This window comes from Solanum lycopersicum, chromosome 12 (genome assembly GCF_036512215.1).
Source record: "Solanum lycopersicum chromosome 12, SLM_r2.1".
Classification (NCBI taxonomy): Eukaryota; Viridiplantae; Streptophyta; class Magnoliopsida; order Solanales; family Solanaceae; genus Solanum; species Solanum lycopersicum.
The window spans coordinates 8137931-8157387 of NC_090811.1; the positions used below are offsets into that span (position 1 = coordinate 8137931).

At 28.4% G+C, this 19457-nt stretch overlaps 3 protein-coding genes across 3 annotated transcripts; 1 reads left to right on the forward strand and 2 right to left on the reverse strand.

Moving 5' to 3' along the window:
• The first annotated feature begins 703 nt into the window (after positions 1–703).
• LOC101261201 (FCS-Like Zinc finger 14-like) lies at positions 704–4400 on the forward strand. The gene is made up of 2 exons (XM_004251929.5): positions 704–1536; positions 3999–4400. Exons 1-2 carry the CDS (start codon positions 1031–1033, stop codon positions 4156–4158), a joined length of 666 nt encoding a protein of 221 aa, XP_004251977.1. The 5' UTR covers positions 704–1030; the 3' UTR covers positions 4159–4400.
• Positions 4401–5458: 1058 nt separating this feature from the next.
• On the reverse strand, positions 5459–6118 carry LOC138340194 (agamous-like MADS-box protein AGL36). Its single transcript, XM_069291887.1, has one exon. It carries the CDS (start codon positions 6116–6118, stop codon positions 5459–5461), a length of 660 nt encoding a protein of 219 aa, XP_069147988.1.
• Positions 6119–10225: 4107 nt separating this feature from the next.
• LOC101256749 (agamous-like MADS-box protein AGL36) lies at positions 10226–10885 on the reverse strand. Its single transcript, XM_004252109.4, has one exon. The coding sequence runs from the start codon at positions 10883–10885 to the stop codon at positions 10226–10228; it is 660 nt and encodes a 219-aa protein (XP_004252157.2).
• Positions 10886–19457: the final 8572 nt, after the last annotated feature.

Sequence of the window (19457 nt, forward strand, 5' to 3'; positions counted from 1 at the left end):
ATATTGCAAATTCACAAAAAATGGGACATTACAAGAAGCATGGAGGGAACATAAATTTTACAGATATGGTGAGGCAGATTGAAGATATGATGAAAAAACTGATAAATTTCTTATGAAACAGATAACAATTTCTTTGAACGGGTAATGTATCTTGCAAGATTTTGGTGCATCCAGATATATTCAATATGTCTAGATACATGTATATCGAAATACATGGACTCAAAATTAGGTGTGATCTGTTTTAGACATTGTATCCAAGTAGAATCACATGTAGCTGGGATACATTGCGAATCTCACTTACCTCCCTTGCAACTCTCTCATCTCTCTCGCGACTCTACTATGTATCTGGTATCACAGATACATGTGAATTACAACAAATATATATATATATATATATATATATATATATATATATATATATCAGGTGCGGATGGGCAGTGAAGGATCTAAGATTTTCATTTTGGGTGTTCAAAATAAAAGTATTAAACATGTAAATAAGCATACAAAACACAATTCCAATGAAGTAATGTCGTACACGGTAGTATATAATTTATAGGTACAGAAGTTAAAACTATTACATAAAACTTCTTAATACGTTTGAATTTTTGTGGGTTCAAATCTACTATTTTAGAGTGTAAAAAAGATGAAAGATTGGTCCTGAAATTAAAGGATAGAATTTTAAAAAAAATATAATGTTCACAATGGAGCTTGAACCCTAGACATTAGAATCAACTTAAAAAGAGACCTACACTTCACATATATGGTGTAATTTTTTATTGGAAGAGTTAGGTGGGGGTGGGGATGAGAGAGGCACGTAGCATGTTGGGCAATGTATTTTACGTGACTTGTTTTATATTCTCCATTCTCCTGAAAACAAGAGTTCCTCTTTTAGATATAATCCAAAAGAGGAGAAAACAACTGTTCCTTTTCTCCTCTACGCTCTTTGAATCTGCAAAAACAAAAACCTCAATTCCAAATTCAAGAACAGAGAGACCTATATGTGTCTCTCTTTGTTCTTTTTGGAAAAAAAATGGCTGAAGTGAGGGGTCGTAAGAAGATATTATCCATCGATCTTTCCCTTTTTGCCCCCGCTGATATCATTAATTCACCTAAATCTACCAAATCTCCAAACAAATTTGAAGAACCTAATGGTGTTGTTGGCCTTGGTATTGTTGCAGCATTGTCCAATAATCAGAAATGTAATAAACCTCCAATTCTGGTTATTTCGCCAAGACCAACTTCGACGACGCCGATACCAATTTTGGGTAACAATAATTTTTATAATAAGATAAAGAAAAAACCTACTATTGAGGAAATGGAGATGTGTGAAGAGTATACTCGTGTGATTTCTCATGTTGGTACCAATTTGGTTAAGAAAATGGAATATTATGATGATCAATTTCTGGGAAATGGGTATCATGAAACTGGTATTGCTGCTGCCTCTGCTCCTCCTGATCCTTTTAGGGCTGCGGATTTCCTTAATATTTGCTCTTTATGCCATAAGCACCTTGAGGGGTTGGACATTTTCATTTACAGGTTCATTGGAACTCTTCATTTTTGTGCTGTTTTTCTTATCATTGTTCTGTATAATCTGTCATATTCTTGATTCTGTTATTTGAAGGCTTTTAACTGTGGATTTAGATTTCCATTTTCTGAAATTTGTAATGCTCCAACACCATAGTTTTGTACTTTGATTATCTTTGAGAAACTAGTTTATTTTCAATCTTTTGGGGGTGGTTCGAATGGTTTAGCTTGGGACTTCCATTATGGAGATCTCAAGTTCGAAACTCCTTGCCTGCGCAACAAGGATTGGCCTTGTGAGGGCTTGTCTAGTTTAGTTTACCTCTCCTATTTTGTTACGAGCTATTGCATATGAGCCTAATTTAGCATGTGCACATCCAAAAAGTAGCGGTTGTAGGTTATCGTTGTCATCAAAAGAAAGTAGCAGCTTTGTATTTAAGTCAACTTTTGAGCATACAATGCTTTTATTTCCTTTTGTATGGTTTCAATTAAAATGAAAATTCATTTGATAATGGTTTTAATCGATGAAATCTCATTAGTACGAGTAGATCATCGTGAAGTAGTTTGATTAACCCAATAAGAGAGAGTGTCCTAGAGTCCTATCAGTAATGATGTCGATCATATTTGGTAGGTTACTCAATGTGGATAGCTGTTTTGCTTACTTTCAAAATTTAATTCATATTCTTTTATCTGTTCAGTTTTATTTGCAGCAGTTAACGTAAAATCTGAATGAATGTTATTGTTGTGATGGTGGTTGAGAACTATGGTCTGAGACTTATTCATTCAATTCATACTTCTGAACTTTTAAATATAGCTGTCTGTGGACCATAAAATTGTGTTTGTTGGACCTTTCGGGGTGGCCCAGTGGTTTGGGCTTGGGACTTCCATTTTGGAGGTATCAAGTTCGAAACCCCTTGCCAGCGAAAGCAAGGGTTTGCCTTCTGGTCGAGCTGGTCGCACTAGGCTTGCTTAGTGCGGGTTACCTCTCCTACTTGGTTTGCGAGCTATCGCATAGGAGCGAAGGTTTTACCCTGAGCGCACCCAAAGAGTAGCGGTTGCGGGTTTCCCTTGTCATAAAAAAAAAAAAACTGTGTTGTTGGCTCGTCTTTTCCTTAGAGAATTATGATTATCTTTTGACATTTACTTTCTTTTTTAATTTTCTAATAATATGAAGCATGTATTGCAAATGAGAACATGTTGATGCAAATCCATCTGTTCTTTATGCTGCGATCTACTGTCTACACGAATCTGGTTTGAAATTTGTGGATGTCCAAATTTTCTATCTTGTTCTTTTGGTTGAGGAAAATGTTATTCCCATCTGGATTTAGAAGGTTTGCAAATGGAAATGTTCTAAGTCAGTTGGGTAGCAATGCTCTATCTTCATTTTATTGCAAATTGTTGATACTTTCATAGACCCAAGCAATAGATTCTCCTCGGAAAGAGGGAAGCCTTTAAAGGATCTACAGGTCACGTCAAGCTCAATTATCTTAGCATCGCACAATCAAATAATTTGTTTGCTGTCAGTGTGGCTAATCAGTTTCTCCAAATTCCACGCAATAGTCATGTCCGTGTAGGGTGCAGTAACCTTGAATGCTTAACTAGTGGTTTCTCCTCCTCCTTTTGCATTCTGTTTTTGCGTTATTAAGTGTTCTTGTTTTTATAATTATCATCTGACTTAGACCTTTGGTATCTTGTTCCAACTTACACAGTAGTGGACGTGTGCTTCTCATATTTTACTTGTTTAACATGCATATCCTGAAGCAAGGGGAATAAATTCTTTGACAAGTGTTAGATTAGTACATTGTGCTTAATTTGTTCAGTTAGTTTTCTTTGTTGTTAGACTGCTGATGTTGGCTTGTATGACTTTGTTATAGTAATCATGCATACGAACCAAGTCCATACGGAGTTTAATATAAACCTGATTTCTTTAATTCACTTCCTCAGAAACATTGGCAGAGTTATTACTCAATTCTCTGTGGTGATTCTCAATTTTAATTTTCAGATTCATGAAGGACAAATTTCTTGATTTTAGAACTCATCATGAACTATAGTTTTTGTGTGGCTTGTGGCAGATATTGATATTTTTGCATTGTCCGTTAATATCTCTTATTTCTCTGCTTGTAATTTCAGTCATTCTTCTTACACACTTCTTTTTGCTGCTATATTAAGCTTCCTAGTTGGAAATAATTCAGTTTTTCTTCATCAATATATTATTGAAGTTTATGACCTAAGGCTTTTGGTAGGAAAGTACCAAATGGTTTTCATTTGTTTGTAAAATTTTGGCTGTTTCCTCCAGATATTGCAGTGTATCTTGTTGTATAAGCACTGTAGTTTGTGCTTTTGATTTGGAGAATTTTAGGTGTAGAGTAGGACATATATTTTGGAGGGAAAATAGATATTATCCCCGTCTTATCAAGCTTGGGAAATGAAGTACAGGTTTACTAATATCACCTCTTTTCTGTGTGATGCTCATGCAGAGGAGAGAAGGCATTTTGTAGCTCAGAGTGCCGTTTGAAACAAATCTCAATCGATGAACATAAAGAGAAGTGTGGTTCTTTAGCCATGAAATCGCCCGAGTTCTCTGCCTCTCCTCGCTCTGGAACAATGCAGTTTTCCGGTGGTGTTGCTGTGGCATAAGTAAGTTGGTGATACAGGTCTGGGAAGCTAACTCAATGCATAAAAAGATCTTAATATGTTCAATTTTGAGTAATGGAATGTTGTTCTGCCTGCCAAAGGTTCTGAAGTTTTGTTAGAACCTATTAAGAGGGAGAGAGTTTCGTAGTTTGGTTAAACCCGCCGAGAATAGACATCACAATTTTTATATCTAAAGACCACACATATATTTAAATACATAACTTTATACAATTGAAATCTTTTTACATTTTCGATTCCAGTGAACTTGTTGGATATCTCATATAAAAGTGTTCTGCTAAACTTCTGCTGCAAAAGGTCAGTATTCGTTGATTTCTTCCCTAGGATTCGTACCTATAGAGTAGCTTACCTTTTGTTGGCCAGTTTACTTGGTGTTTTAAGCAACCGATATTTGGTTAACGAGTGAAGCTGACACTCTTAGCCATTAATAGCCTGTTTAAACCAAGCAATGTTGGGAGTCCCTGTGATTCATACTTCATAACTGCAACAACTAGATTCATTATGTACAGCAACCTGCTTGTTTTTCTGTCTTTGAGGTCAATCGGGTTGGCGTACATAATATACACTAGGGGTGTCAAAAGTGAACCCAAACATAGGTAACTCATCCAACCCGCCCAGAATTTTAAGGGTTGAGCTCAAAATAATTTGAATTGGGTTCATTCTCAACCCATTTGAAGAGAATTCTTAATTGAGTCCAATTCAATCTCCAATTCAAATCCATTTTAGAACTTTTTACTAAGATATGTTCTTACATTAAAGGTATGAATTATTATCTATTTAACATCTTTTGGGATTTATCTATCCATTTGTTACTTTTTTTAACAAAAAATTCTTGAGCGGGAATTCAATTTGTGATTACAAAAGTTAAATATCAATATGTTAAATTATTGAGATTAATCGGGTCAAATTGGGCGGGCCAAGATCCAACCCATTTTTTAGCTCATTTGAGCCCAAAGTAAACTTGGGCGGGTCATGACCCAATCAGATTTTTGTTGACCCATTATAATATTTCCAATTTCAACTCAACCCGCCCATTTGACACCCATAATGTACACATTTTGTATCAAACACCATAAGCTGTTAAACTAAAGAAAAATAAATATATAGAGTTTGACACAAATAAATTGTTGATTGAACAACATTAGTCTATTTTTCCAAAGAACATTCATAAATAACTGAAATAAAAGTACACGAAATGGATAAAAAAAATGCAACAAATTAAGACACATACCCTGAAAAAAGCAACATGAAAAAACAATAATAGAACAACATAATTATTATATTCTCAATCGAGATCCTTGGAATGTCCATTATCTCCAACATTGGTGTCATTACCTTTTGTTGGTGCAGACGATGTACCACTTCCATACCCTAAGGATGCCATAGTCTCAAAAAACCACGAGTCATTTAATAAATCTCCTGTTGGACTTGCTGGTAGGATGACGTTTTCGTTGTTAGATGGAGGATTTAGAGGTTGTTTCAGTTGTTCCTTTCTTTCATTTATTCTAGTCGTTTTAGCAGCACACACCTTTAACAAACCTTTCATTTGTCTTGCATCAAGTTCATTAATATTCTTTCCCTCCACTAGTTGGTTGAAGAGGAGCTCCATTTCCTTCTCCTCGTTCATTTTCTCTAATTTGCTAATTTCTTTTTCTTTCTTTTTTGCTTTCTTTTGAAGATAGATTTCATGTTTGACAATACTTTTAATCCCATCATTCGCTTCACAACTTAAATACCTTGTTAAGACATCCTGAGCCAGACTTGCAGATTTCCAAGCAATGGGTTGGATACTCCCTGGCTTAAAAATAATTATAGCGACTTCTATATCACACAGAGTAGAGAGTTCTTCTACTTTCTTAAACAAACTTGTTACTCTTCTATCTAAGATGGAGTTCCTAGCGTTTTCACTATAATTTCTAGTATCCCTAAGCCTTTTTGTAGCCATATTTGATACTCAAACATAAATAAACACTTTCTTTTGGAGTAGAATATATGACTTGAAGAGGCGTCTGGCCTTTATAAATGTCAAACAAGAATGGTTAATGTAGTCAAATCAAGAAATATCATAAATTGGGGTCCAAATATTAAATAAATTGATTAGTGTAATCCGATTTTAAGAAAATTGTTTTACTTTTTTTCCTTAAAAAGTTTATAATTGAAATTTTTCGACAGGTCATATTCCATAATTATTTTTGGAGACCAAAAGCGCAATATTTACATTGTGATATTACCTTAAAAGTTGGAGTGTACAAAACTAAATCGAAAATCTAACCAAACCGTAAATCAATTCAAACTATAAAAAAATCGACTAGTGATCTGGTTTGACTTGGTTTGGTGTTGTAAAAAAACCCGACTATATTTGGATTGGTTTGGTTTCAACTAAAAAAAATCAACCCGACATTATATATATAATTTTAAAAATTTATTTTATACGTAAAAATACTTACTTTGATATAATTTTTAAACATCTCTTATACTTTTTCATAGTGTTTATATTTTAATATATTTATTTCATGTTTGGAAGTTAAATTCTTATCTAATAAAGAATATAGTCGTACATGTTGATAATTATATAAAATAAAAATCAAAATAATACTAATGGAAAAAGAAAATCAATTCAACATTAAGAATGACAATAATATTGGATATTTGTTTTTTAGTATTACATAGATTTAGACAATTAAAATAAATGATCTAATTTTACTTTCTTTTAATATTTAGTCATGTAACTAATACTTATTAAACTTATTTTAGTATGATTTAGTACTTTAAATAATGATCAATTTCATTATGACTTATTAATTTTCAATATTTGTTTTTCATGATTTTATTATTTATTTTTTTGTGGATATTTTAGTGTCATTAATCATATCATATTTTTTGTTATTTTCTTGAGAAATAACTTAGATAGTTGAATTTTGGTAAGAGTAAAGAAATATTTACAGTACAAGTAAATTATATGTTTTGTACGAAGAAATCCAAAAAAATCCGAAGTTGAAAAACCTGAATTTTATTGATTTGGTTTGGTTTGTAAATTCAAAAATCCGACACAAATGGTTTGGTTTGATATTTGAAAAATCCGAATCAATCCGGTCATGTACACCCCTACTTAAAAGTATGAACTCTTAATTTGATTGTATATCTCTAATTTAGGTTGTGACTTTTTCAATGAGTTGTGACTTTTCGATAAGTTATACTTTTTATGAAAGGTTGTAATTTTTCGATGAGTTGTGACTTTTCCAATGTTGTGACCTTTTCAATAAGTTGTAACTTTTCCAAAGTGTTGTGACTTATCGAAAAGGTCATGACTTTTGAGATAAGAAACAAGAAACATTTATTCATACTACTATATTTTGACTTTAAATAGAGGGGCTTCCTCTCATTTTTCAAGCACAATTTTTTTTAATCTTCTACTCTTCTTCTTGTTACGTTTTTTAAAAAAAAATTGTGTGATTTATTATTGTTATATGAGTTCGAAGTTTAGCAGAATATGAGGTATCATTGTTATGATGAAGTTAATTGTTCTATCCTAAGATGGTACATGACATAACTTCTAGTACTTGAGGAAATTATTTTGATGATATAATAACTATTTTTTTGTTTAATATATACATTAGTATGTAATGTTCTAATATATGAATTTAACATGATGTAGTCTAAATTTATTTTGTTTTTGTTAACAATTTCTCTTGTGATGTAAATATGTTTGAACATCTTTTTACAAAATTATTAAACTTCTCAAGAGATAGATAAATTGTCTCAATTTATTTTTTATGCTCAAGACAAAAGAATGACTCTATTTATCAATGTTACTTATGGGGGTGTACATGACCGGGTTGGTTCGAATTTTTCAATATCAAACCAAACCATTCGTGTAATAAATTTAAATTTATAAACCTAGCCAAACTAATAAAATTCATATTTTTTCGAGTTTTTCAACCTCGGGTTGGTTTGGGTTTTCAAATACTAAACTAAATCATTGTGTCAAATTTTTGAATTTATAAATGAAACAAACTAATAAATTTCGGATGTTCCAGATTTTTGGATTTTCGGCAAAGTTTGCATACAAACATATAATTAACTTGTATTCCCAATATTTCTTTCATCCAATCAAAATACAATTACTCTAAGGTGTTTCTTAAAAGAATAACACAAAATATGAGATGAGTATTGATGACACAAAAATATTCAATAAAAAATAATAATGAAATCATCATATAAAATAAATATTGTAAAGTCATAATGAAAATAATCATAATTTGAAAATACCGAATCATGCTAAAATAAGTTTAATAAGTATTAATTACAATACTAAATATTTGATAAAAATTAAAATTAGATTACATATTTTAATTGTCTAAATCAATGTAAAACTAAAGAACAAATATTCAACATTATTGTCATTCTTAGTGTTCAGTTGATCTTTTTTTTTTTTGCATTAGTATTAATTTAATTTTGCTTTAAGTTTTATTATAATTATCAACATCTATTAACTATAATATTCATTGGACCATTCTGAATTTTAAGTTTCAAACTTGAAATAATATACTAAAAAAGAAAGACTATGAAACAGTATAAGAAGTATTTTAAAATGATACCAAAGTAAATATTTTTATATATAAAATAAAATTTTAAAGTTATATATACAATGTTGGGTTGGTTTGGTCTCAGATTGGATTCTTTTAGTTAAAACCAAACTAACTCAAACATAGTTGGGTTTTTTTTCCAATACCAAATTAAGTCAAATCAAACCGCTAGTCGGATTTTTTTATTGGACTCGATTTGCGATTTGGTTCGATTTTCGATTCGATTTTCTACTCTCCTAGACTTACTCATGTGATTTAGAATGTTAGGAAGTTTGCTTCAAAATAGTTATTACTATATAATTAAACTTTGCCGTTTTCTTTTATTTATTTAGTATTTCTTAATATTTCATTATTTTAGAAGAAGAAAAGTTCAGATAACGAATGAATAATCAAGTTAACCTATGCCCGAAATCTCAGAGACACACTTATATTATACTAAGGTCCTATTACCCTCCTGAACTTATTTTGTTAATAATATTTTACTCCTTTTCGACCTACGTGGCACTATCTTGTGGACCCAACGATGGTTGACTTTTTTTTCAAACTAGTGCCAAGTAGGCTAAAAAGGGATAGAAAATTACTTATTAAATAAGTTCAGGGGGTAATAGGACCTTAGTATAGTATAAGTGTGTCTCTGGAATTTCGGACATAGGTTGAGGGGGTACTTGTGTATTTTCCCTACTTTTTATGAATTCACAAAGTGATTACATTCATTATTTCTATCTTTCATCTTTTATTACATTAATTTTTTATCAATAATTTTTCATATTATTATACTATCCCTATATATGAGTTACCACAGTGTTATTATTTTTTCTTGGACGAATCATACTTTATTGAAAAATTAAAATCATTCGTAAGTATATGAACATGTGATTGTATATACTTCACAGATAGAATATATTCTTCAAATTTAATTTTTAGTTTTTTCAGTAAAAAGAAAGAAAATAATCCAGTTAATTATGGATAGTCAGATAACTATTTTTTATTATGTACACCAATCTGCTTGATTTTCTGTCTTTGAGGTCAATCAGGTTAGTGTACATAATGTACACATTTGTGTAGCGAGGATCCATTTGTGCCAAACACAAAATGTCCTTGTGATGGAAGATTAAGAGGAAAGAGAGAGTGTGTGTGACTAAAAATGGTGAATATTTTTTTTGGGAAATTCATAAAGATTGAGGTCGCTACATATAGGGTGAAATTCCTAAATTTTAATATGCACATGAAATACCTTTCGTATCAAACATCAAAAGCTGCTACGATTAAAGATAAACTTTGTTCAAACTTTGACACAAATAACTTATTGATTGAATAATATTAATTTAATTTTTCAATAAAACATTCATAAATAATTGAAATAAAGTACGATAACAAGAAATGGATAAAAAATGCAACAAATTAAAACACACTATGAAAAAAGCAACATGAAAAAACAATAATAGAACAACAAATATGTTATATTCTCAATCGAGATCCTTGAAACGTCCATTATCTCCAACGTTGGTGTTATTGCCTTTTGTTGGTGCAGATTTAGTACCACTTCCACCCCCTAATGTAGCCATAGTCTCAATAATCCACGAGTCATTGAATGAAACTCCCATTGGACCTGCTGATACGGTGACATTTTCGTTGTTGGATGGAAGATTTAGAGGTTGTTTCAGTTGTTCCTTTCTTTCATTTATTTTAACCGTTTTAGCAGCACACACCTTTAACAAACCTTTCATTTGTCTTGCATCAAGTTCATTAACACTCTTTCCCTCTACTAGTTGGTTGAAGAGGAGTTCCATTTCCTTCTCCTCATTCATTTTCTCTAATTTGCTAATTTCTTTTTCTTTCTTTTTCGCTTTCTTTTGAAGATAGGTCTCATGTTTGACAATACTTTTAATCCTATCATTCGCTTCACAACTTAAATACCTTGTTAAGACATCCTGAGCCAGACTTGCAGATTTCCAAGCAATGGATTGGATACTCCCTGGCTTAAAAATAATTATAACGACTTCTATATCACACAGAATAGAGAGTTCTTCTACTTTCTTAAACAAACTTGTTACTCTTCTATCTAAGATGGAGTTTCTAGCATTTTCACTATAATTCCTAGTATACCTAAGCCTTTTTGTATCCATATTTGATACTCAAACATAAATAAACACTTTCTTTTGGAGTAGAATAGATAACTTAAAGAGGCGTCTGGCCTTTATAAATGTCAAACAAGAATGGTTAATGTAGTCAAATCAAGAAATAGCATAAACTAGGGTTCAAATTTTAAATAAATTGATTAGTGTAATCCGGATTTAAGAAAATTGTTTTACTTTTTTTCCTTACAAAGTTTAAAATTGAAATTTTTCGACAGGTCATATTCCATAATTATTTTTGGAGACCAAAAGCGCAATATTTACATTGTGATATTACCTTAAAAGTTGGAGTGTACAAAACTGAATCGAAAATCTAACCAAACCGTAAATCAATTCAAACTATAAAAAAATCGACTAGTGATCTGGTTTGACTTGGTTTGGTGTTGTAAAAAAAACCCGACTATATTTGGATTGGTTTGGTTTCAACTAAAAAAAATCAACCCGACATTATATATATAATTTTCAAAATTTATTTTATACATAAAAATACTTACTTTGATATAATTTTTTAAATATCTCTTATACTTTTTCATAGTGTTTATATTTTAATATATTTATTTCATGTTTGGAAGTTAGAATTCTTAATGATCTAATAAAGATTATAGTTCGTACATTTTGATAATTATATAAAATTTAAATAAAAATCAAAACAATACTACTGGAAAAAGAAAATCAATTCAACACTAAGAATGACAATAATATTGGATATTTGTTTTTTAGTATTACATAGATTTAGACAATTAAAATACATGATCTAATTTTACTTTCTTTTAATATTTAGTCATGTAACTAATACTTATTAAACTTATTTTAGTATGATTTAGTACTTTAAATTATGATCAATTTCATTATGACTTATTAATTTTCAATATTTGTTTTACGCGATTTTATTATTTATTTTTTTGTTGATATTTTAGTGTCATTAATCATATCATATTTTGTGTTATTTTCTTGAGAAATAACTTAGATAGTTGCATTTTGGTAGGAGTAAAGAAATATTTGCAGTACAAGTAAATTATATGTTTGTATGAATATTTTACCGAAAAACTCAAAAATCTGAAAAAATCCAAAAAAATTCCAAAGTTGAAAAACCCAAATTTTATTGGTATGATTTGGTTTGTAAATTCAAAAATCCGACACAAATGGTTTGGTTTGGTATTTGAAAAACCCGAATCAATTCGGTACACCCTACTTAAATGTATGAACTCTTAATTTGATTGTTAAATTACTATAATATTCCTAATTTATGTTATGACTTTTTCGATGAGTTGTGATTTTTCGATAAGTTATAATTTTTATGAAAGGTTGTAATTTTTCGATGAGTTGTGAATTTTCCAATGTTATGACCTTTTCAATAAATTGTAACTTTTCCAAAGGGTTGTAACTTCTCGAAAAGGTCATGACTTTTGAGATAAGAAACAAGAAACACTTGGTCATACTACCATTTGTTGACTATAAATAGAGGGGATTCCTCTCATTTTCCAAGCACAATTTTTTTAATCTTCTACTCTTCTTCTTGTTACATTTTTAAAAAAAAATTGTGTGATTTATTATCGTTATGTCAGTTCGAAGTTTGGCAGAATATGAGGTACCATTTTTATTAAGACTGGTCAACGGAACGGGACGTACCGGTACCGTTCCGGTACCATTCCGGTTCGTTTCAGTTCGTCCCGTTTCGGTTGCCTACGGGACGGGACGGAATAGTCTGAACCGGTACACGGAACGAGATGGAACCGTGATTTCGTATCGGTGTACCGGTTCCGGTCCGCTCCGGTCCGGTTCGATTCCGATCCGGTTTACTTAATATATATTAATTTTTTTATATTTTATATAATTTATATTTATATTTTCTATAAATTATATTTTATATTTTATTTAATATTTACAAGACACAAGTTATAAATATAACTTATAAAATAAATATTAATGAATATAAGTAATAACTTACAAAGTATAAACTTCAAAAGATTTAAAATTTTGAAAACTTTATTAGACTTTACTTGCAAACTTAACAACAAAAAAAATTAATAAATATCTTTAAAATAAACTTAAGTAAAAAATTATAGTATAAATTTAAAACTATTAATTTATACTTAGAAAAAAATTATATTTTCATAATCTCAAAAAATATTGTCCCGTTTATCCCGTCCCGTTCCATCCCGGTCCGTTGTGATTTGTTCCGGTTCCATCCCGGTATATAGTGGAACGGGACGAAATCGATTTTCATCCCGATAATTCCGATCCGGTTCATCTCGGTACTGGTCAACATACCAGTCAACAGGTTCTGTTCCGATCCGGTACCGGTTTGTTCCGGTCCGGTGAACCGGTTCTCGTCCGTTGACCAGTCTTAATTGTTATGATGAAGTTAATTGTTCTATCTTAAGATGGTACATGTCATAACCTCTAGTACTTGAGGAAATAATTTTGATGATATAATAACTATTTTTTTGTTTGATATATACATTAGTATTTAATGTTCTAATATATGAATTTAACATGATGTTGTCTAAATTTATTTTGTTTTTGTGAACAATTTCTCTTGTGATATAAATCTTAGGACCGAAAGTAAGCAGGTGTATATGCGGAAGTTAGCAAAGCAAACCTCGAAAGACTACGAGTAAGAAGACAACGAGAAATATAACAAAAGACACAAAGATTTAACGTGGTTCGATCAATCGACCTACGTCCACAAAGGAGATGAACAATCCACTGTAAATATGAGAGTACAAAATACAGAGGGAAAAAACCTCAACCAATTCACTCGGAATACATGGGAGGTTCACACAAGTGATAACGTATCAAACTTGTGACCCATAAATTCTCCTCCTAACCAAAACTCTCAAAATTCTTAAGACTACATTGTGAATGCTGATTAAGTTAGAAGGAGCATTCCTCTATTTATATAGTCCTAACTTTTTCCTACTATATTACATAGAATAGAGACTTCTTCTGCTTTATTAAACAAACTTGTTACTCTTCTATCTAAGATGGAGTTCCTCGCGTTTTCACTATAATTTCTAGTATCCCTAAGCCTTTTTGTTGTCATATTTGATACTCAAACATAAAAAAACACTTTCTTTTGGCATATAACTTGAAGAGGCGTTTGGCTTTTATAATGTCAAACAACAATTGTTAATGTAGACAAATTAAGAAATATCATAAATTGGGTCCAATTTTAGCAAACTGTTTAGTGTAATATATGATTTAAAAGAAATTGTTTACTTTTTTTCTAAAAAAGTTTTAAATTGCTAAAATTTTGAATGGTCATATTCCATGATTATTTGGAGATGGAATGCGTAATATTTACATTGTGACATGGGCATATTTGGTAGAAAAGTATAATGGAAAATATGTTTTACAAAAGATGTTAGTATATCCTTTAAATGTTAAAATTAATGAAAGATCAAAATAGTCCATCATCTTTAGGTTAAGACTCAAAGTGATCCTTGAGTTTTTACCTGGAACACTAATAGTTCCTTATATTTGAATTATTGCGGCACTTATGGTCCTCCCATATAATTTTGCCTTTTTTTAAACATTAATTTTATCCAAAAATTTATATAAAGTGTCCAATCGTCTTTTTGTATATACTAGATATGAAAAGACCCGTTAACGGACCCAACATTCTGGTGATAAGTTGCATTTATACGTTATTTAATCATATTGTTAAAAAATAATGATTTTTTAATATTTTCACGTAAATAAATAAAAGATTAATAATGAGCATTATACTTTGAAGTATTTTTTTTTATTTCTATAAAATTAAAAAAAAAAACTTATAACTTAAACAAGTTATCTGAACTAATATTAAAAGAATATATAATCTAATATTCATTTTAACATCATGTTAGACATTAACATTAAATTAAATGACAATATATGTTGGATATAAAATATGTCATCTTCTTTAATTTTATGTATTTGGCTCATATAAAGAAAAAAAGGTAAACCTAAAGCATGTTCTAATTTGGTGGATGTAGGTATAATTAACTAAGATGACATGTTTATGTGGTTAACATAACTATATAATAAGCATTTGTATTCAGGAGCACATAGTTTTTTTTTTTCAAAATTTGAACAAAAAATGTGTGAAGTGTTTATGTGTCCCATCGAAACAAGTCGTAGTTTGAGTATCAAATAAAATTTAGTGACAAGTTTAATGGACTATTAATATATAAAGTCAAGTCATAAATTTATTTTATTAAATAATATTAAAATCTTAATATCTAAGTTGCACAACTACATTTCCATTCAATTATTTTTTATAGGAAAATAACAAAAATTCAGGTAAAAATACATTTATTTGTCTATCTTAAAGATAAAAATATTTTTTCAATGATAATATTATCTTTTTAATATGATAAAAATATATTTTAAAATTTTTTATTATCATGATGAGATGATTCATACATAAAAGTATTTGTGTCATTTATGTCTTGAATAAAAGATATTACATGTAGTTTCAAAGCACAAGTTACGTTTGTAAGTTTTCTTTCTAGATTCAATTGATAAATCTTTTAATAATCTTCCTCTTTTTATAATTTATCGGTATATATAAAACAATTTTAAAATTTGAATTTGTCAAATAGTATGTTCGTGAAATTGATCAGTACCGGTGAATGGGATAGGATGGAAAAAGGAACTCCATCCATTATAAAAAAAAAAACTCTACCATATCCCTCTATTGTGTATGAAGTTTATGGTTTCCGTTGGTGTAAATCCAATCACCTGAATTTAAGATGATAAGAAATTCTCCATTGGTAACATTTATTAATATTTCGAAAACAAGATAATTTACTTTTAGAAAAATCAATCCCCCCTTTTTATTTGAGACAAGAGGATGGTAGTATTGAGAATTAATTGATAACTTATCAAAATTTGCATTCTACTATTTAAGTTTTTATTTTATTTTAACATTTGAGTTCTAAAATTACCAAAAAGATAATTTCCATAGTTAAAAACATTTTTAAAATTGTACTATTGAAAAAGCTAATTTGATTTTAAACTTTAAAGACTAAATATAGGACATGTGAAAAATATATTGAAGATTGAAAAATAAATGCGGTGCACAAAATATGAATGATGTTGATAATTGTTGATCATTTAAAATTTATAATAGATATAGTAAATTTGTAATGATATAAAGAGAATGGGCCCACATTGTTATGCTCTGAAAATTTTAAAAATTTTGTTCTTGAAGAGCTTGCTCACTGATTGCATTTCTTATGAACTATGCCTTTGAGAATTGCAATTGTGATTTATAATGAATTTTAAGATATTAATTGGTTGATTATCATAATTATTAGAATGTTTGAAAAATGTGAATCAATTAAATTTGGTTAAAATTTGTTACATGGACATGTTCCACAAGTTATGTGTTCACTAAGAAATAGTGAATCTTATTTTTTTGTCTTATAATTGTTTTACAAAAGTAAGGTCATTATGTAGGGAATAGATGGAAAAATGAAGTTCATAATGTTGAAAAAATTGTGCTATTGATCATCCTAATAAGAGATCTATATTAAAATGTGTAATATTTAGGATGCAAATTAGAAACAAAGGATGAGAAATTTATTGGTATAAGACATGAGAGTGGAGAGAATTGAGGAGTGAATGAAATGATAGAATGAGTTAGCGTCTATTTATTTGTGTCATAGACTTGGTTCTAAAAAAATCTTATAATTTATAGTTTCTAGAATAATTATGTAACTTATGGAGGAAATTTAGCTACTTGAAAAAATATTTTTACAAATTTAAAAATAGAATTTATAGAATTTCAAAATGAAATATATATACAAAATAATCATATTACCCTTGATTGTCTTTAACTTCATATTTCTATATAATAGAAAATATCAAATTTTGATCCGATAACTTTAAATTTTAATCAAACTCACATTAATTCAAATATTCAGATTAATATGTTTGGAATCAAATAAAAATAAAAATTTTATTATAGATTTTAATGAAGAACTACTCTTTTATAATCTAGCAAATATGTTTAGTTTCCTTTAAATGTAAATATACCATTCTACTCATTTTATTTGTAAAGTTATTTTTTAACATTTTTTAAAACATATCTGTTAATGTTGAAACTAATTTTATTTATCCTTTGATTCAATCAAATATATGTTATTAATGTATCACACTTATTTCTTTTCAACTATATTAATCAGACCCAAAATAAAAGTGAAATAATTAATTATATTTTAAAATAATGAAATATTATATTAAAAGTAGGGATTTTTATTAAGAATAATGAGTAGAAAAATATTAAGAATTAAATTAAAGTAGTAATAAAATAGAGTAATGAGTAGATATCACAATAACACTTACAAATGTGAAGTAATATAAAATGAGTTAATAGTAATAACAATAATTAAAGATGTTTCTAGAACTATTAGTTTTCTTGTTATTGTTCTTGGTAGATTTTTGTTTGTGTCAAGTTACATTTTTACCTTTGATCACCTTTCACTTTATATATAGAAATATGTTTCTACAATTATTATTTTTCTTACTTTTTTTTTGTTATGGTGAAATTACATTTTAACGCTTGATTGTCTTAATTGCAAATATACCATTCTATTCATTTTTATTTGTAAAGTTACTTTTCAACATCTTTTCTTTAATTTCAATCTAATATATATTATTAATTTCATCACACTCAATTCTTTTCAAGTATATTAATAAGAGCCAAAATAAAGGTGAAAACAATTAAATCCATAATGAATTTTTATATTAAAATAGGCTTTTTTAAATAAGCATAATGAATAGAAAAAAATATTAAAAATTAAATTAAAATAATAGTAAAATAGAATAATGAATAGATATTATAACAACTCACAAAAGAAAACAAAATAAAGTAATAACAAAATAGTGCATGGTAATAACAATAACAAAAGATGTTTCTAGAACTATTTAATTTTATTGATATTATTCTTGGTAGATTTTTGTTAGCGAGAAATTACATTTTTATCCTTGATCATAATTCACTTAACTTATAGAAAGATGTTTCTAAAATATATTGTGCTTAATAGATTTTTATTATAATGAAATTACATTTTTACCCTTGATCGTCCTACCTCTTCACTCTTCAATATAATAGAATAGAAATATGTAATTTTCAAATATGTAACAAAATTAGAAATTAAAACGAACAATTAAAGTTTTCAAATCATTATATTTCTATATTAAAATGTTCAAATCTTTAAAACTCCACATATATGCACAAATTAATAGAAGGAAGTCAAACAATTTAATATATATATATATATATATATATATATATATATATATATATATATATATGAAAGCTCATTTCAATAATAACACATATATATTTCATTTTTAATATATGACTCCCTCCTGTTTTATTTATATGAACTTATATTTTATTTCATTTCAAAAAAGAAAAAAAATTCTGATTTCTAATTTTTTTATATAGCATATTAAATATCACAAAATTAAAAAATATTTCAATGCACATAATTTAATATACATATAAATCTTAATTTTAATTTTGATTGATTCCACCTAATATTATACTTGATGTATACTTATTAAGAGCTAAGCGTAATCATTATTTATTAACTTCATATAATAAATAGATATCACAATAACTCATAAAAAATGAAGAAATAACAAAAATGAGGTAATACTAATAATAATACCTAAAGATGTTTCTAGAACTATTTATTGTTATCATTCTTGGTAGATTTTTGCTTGCATGAGTTACATTTTTACCTTTGATCATCATTCACTTATATATAGAAAGATGTTTCTAATATTATTTATTCTTGATAGATTTTTGTTAGAATGATATTACATTTTTATTCTTGGTCATCTTTAATACACATATATCATCCTATTCACTTTTATTTGTAAAGTTACTTTTAACATCTTTTTCTTTAATCTCAATTTAATATATATTATTAATTTTATCACACTAATTTATTTTCAGGTATATTAATTAGAGCCAAAATAAAGATTGAAATAATTAATTCATGATATTTTTATATAAAAAGTAGCTTTTTTTATAAGCATAATGAATAGAAAAAATATTAAGAATTAAATTAAAGTAATAGTAAAAATAGAGTAATAATAAAATAGATATCACAACAGCTCACAAAAGAATTAAAAAGGAAATGAAGTAACAACAAAATAAGTTAATGGTAATAACAATAGCTTAAGATGTTACTAGAACTTTTTAATTTTTTTGTTATCATTCTTGGTAGATTATTGTTAGCGTAAAGTTACATATTTGTCCTTGATCATTATTCACTTCATATATAGAAAGATAATTCTAGAATTATTTATTATCTTTCTTCATAGATTTTTGTTAGTGTGAAATTATATTTTTACCCTTGGTCGTCCTCCCACTTCACTCTTCTACATAATAAAATAAAATAATATAATAGAAATAATAACTCTATCTGAGAGAAAGTGATAAGAAAAACACATTTATGTTCATTAGAAATATTACTGTAGCTAAACTAAAAACATCTTAATATATGATCACTTTGGAGGAAAAGAAAAAATTATACTATTGCAGGTGAAATTATCG

Coding starts and splice junctions, on each gene's coding strand:
- LOC101261201 (XM_004251929.5), top strand. CDS start 1,031: ATGGCTGAAGTGAGGGGTCGTAAGAAGATATTATCCATCGATCTTTCC. Junction 1,537..3,998: donor TTGGACATTTTCATTTACAG/GTTCATTGGAAC, acceptor ATGCTCATGCAG/AGGAGAGAAGGCATTTTGTA.
- LOC138340194 (XM_069291887.1), bottom strand. CDS start 6,118: ATGGCTACAAAAAGGCTTAGGGATACTAGAAATTATAGTGAAAACGCT.
- LOC101256749 (XM_004252109.4), bottom strand. CDS start 10,885: ATGGATACAAAAAGGCTTAGGTATACTAGGAATTATAGTGAAAATGCT.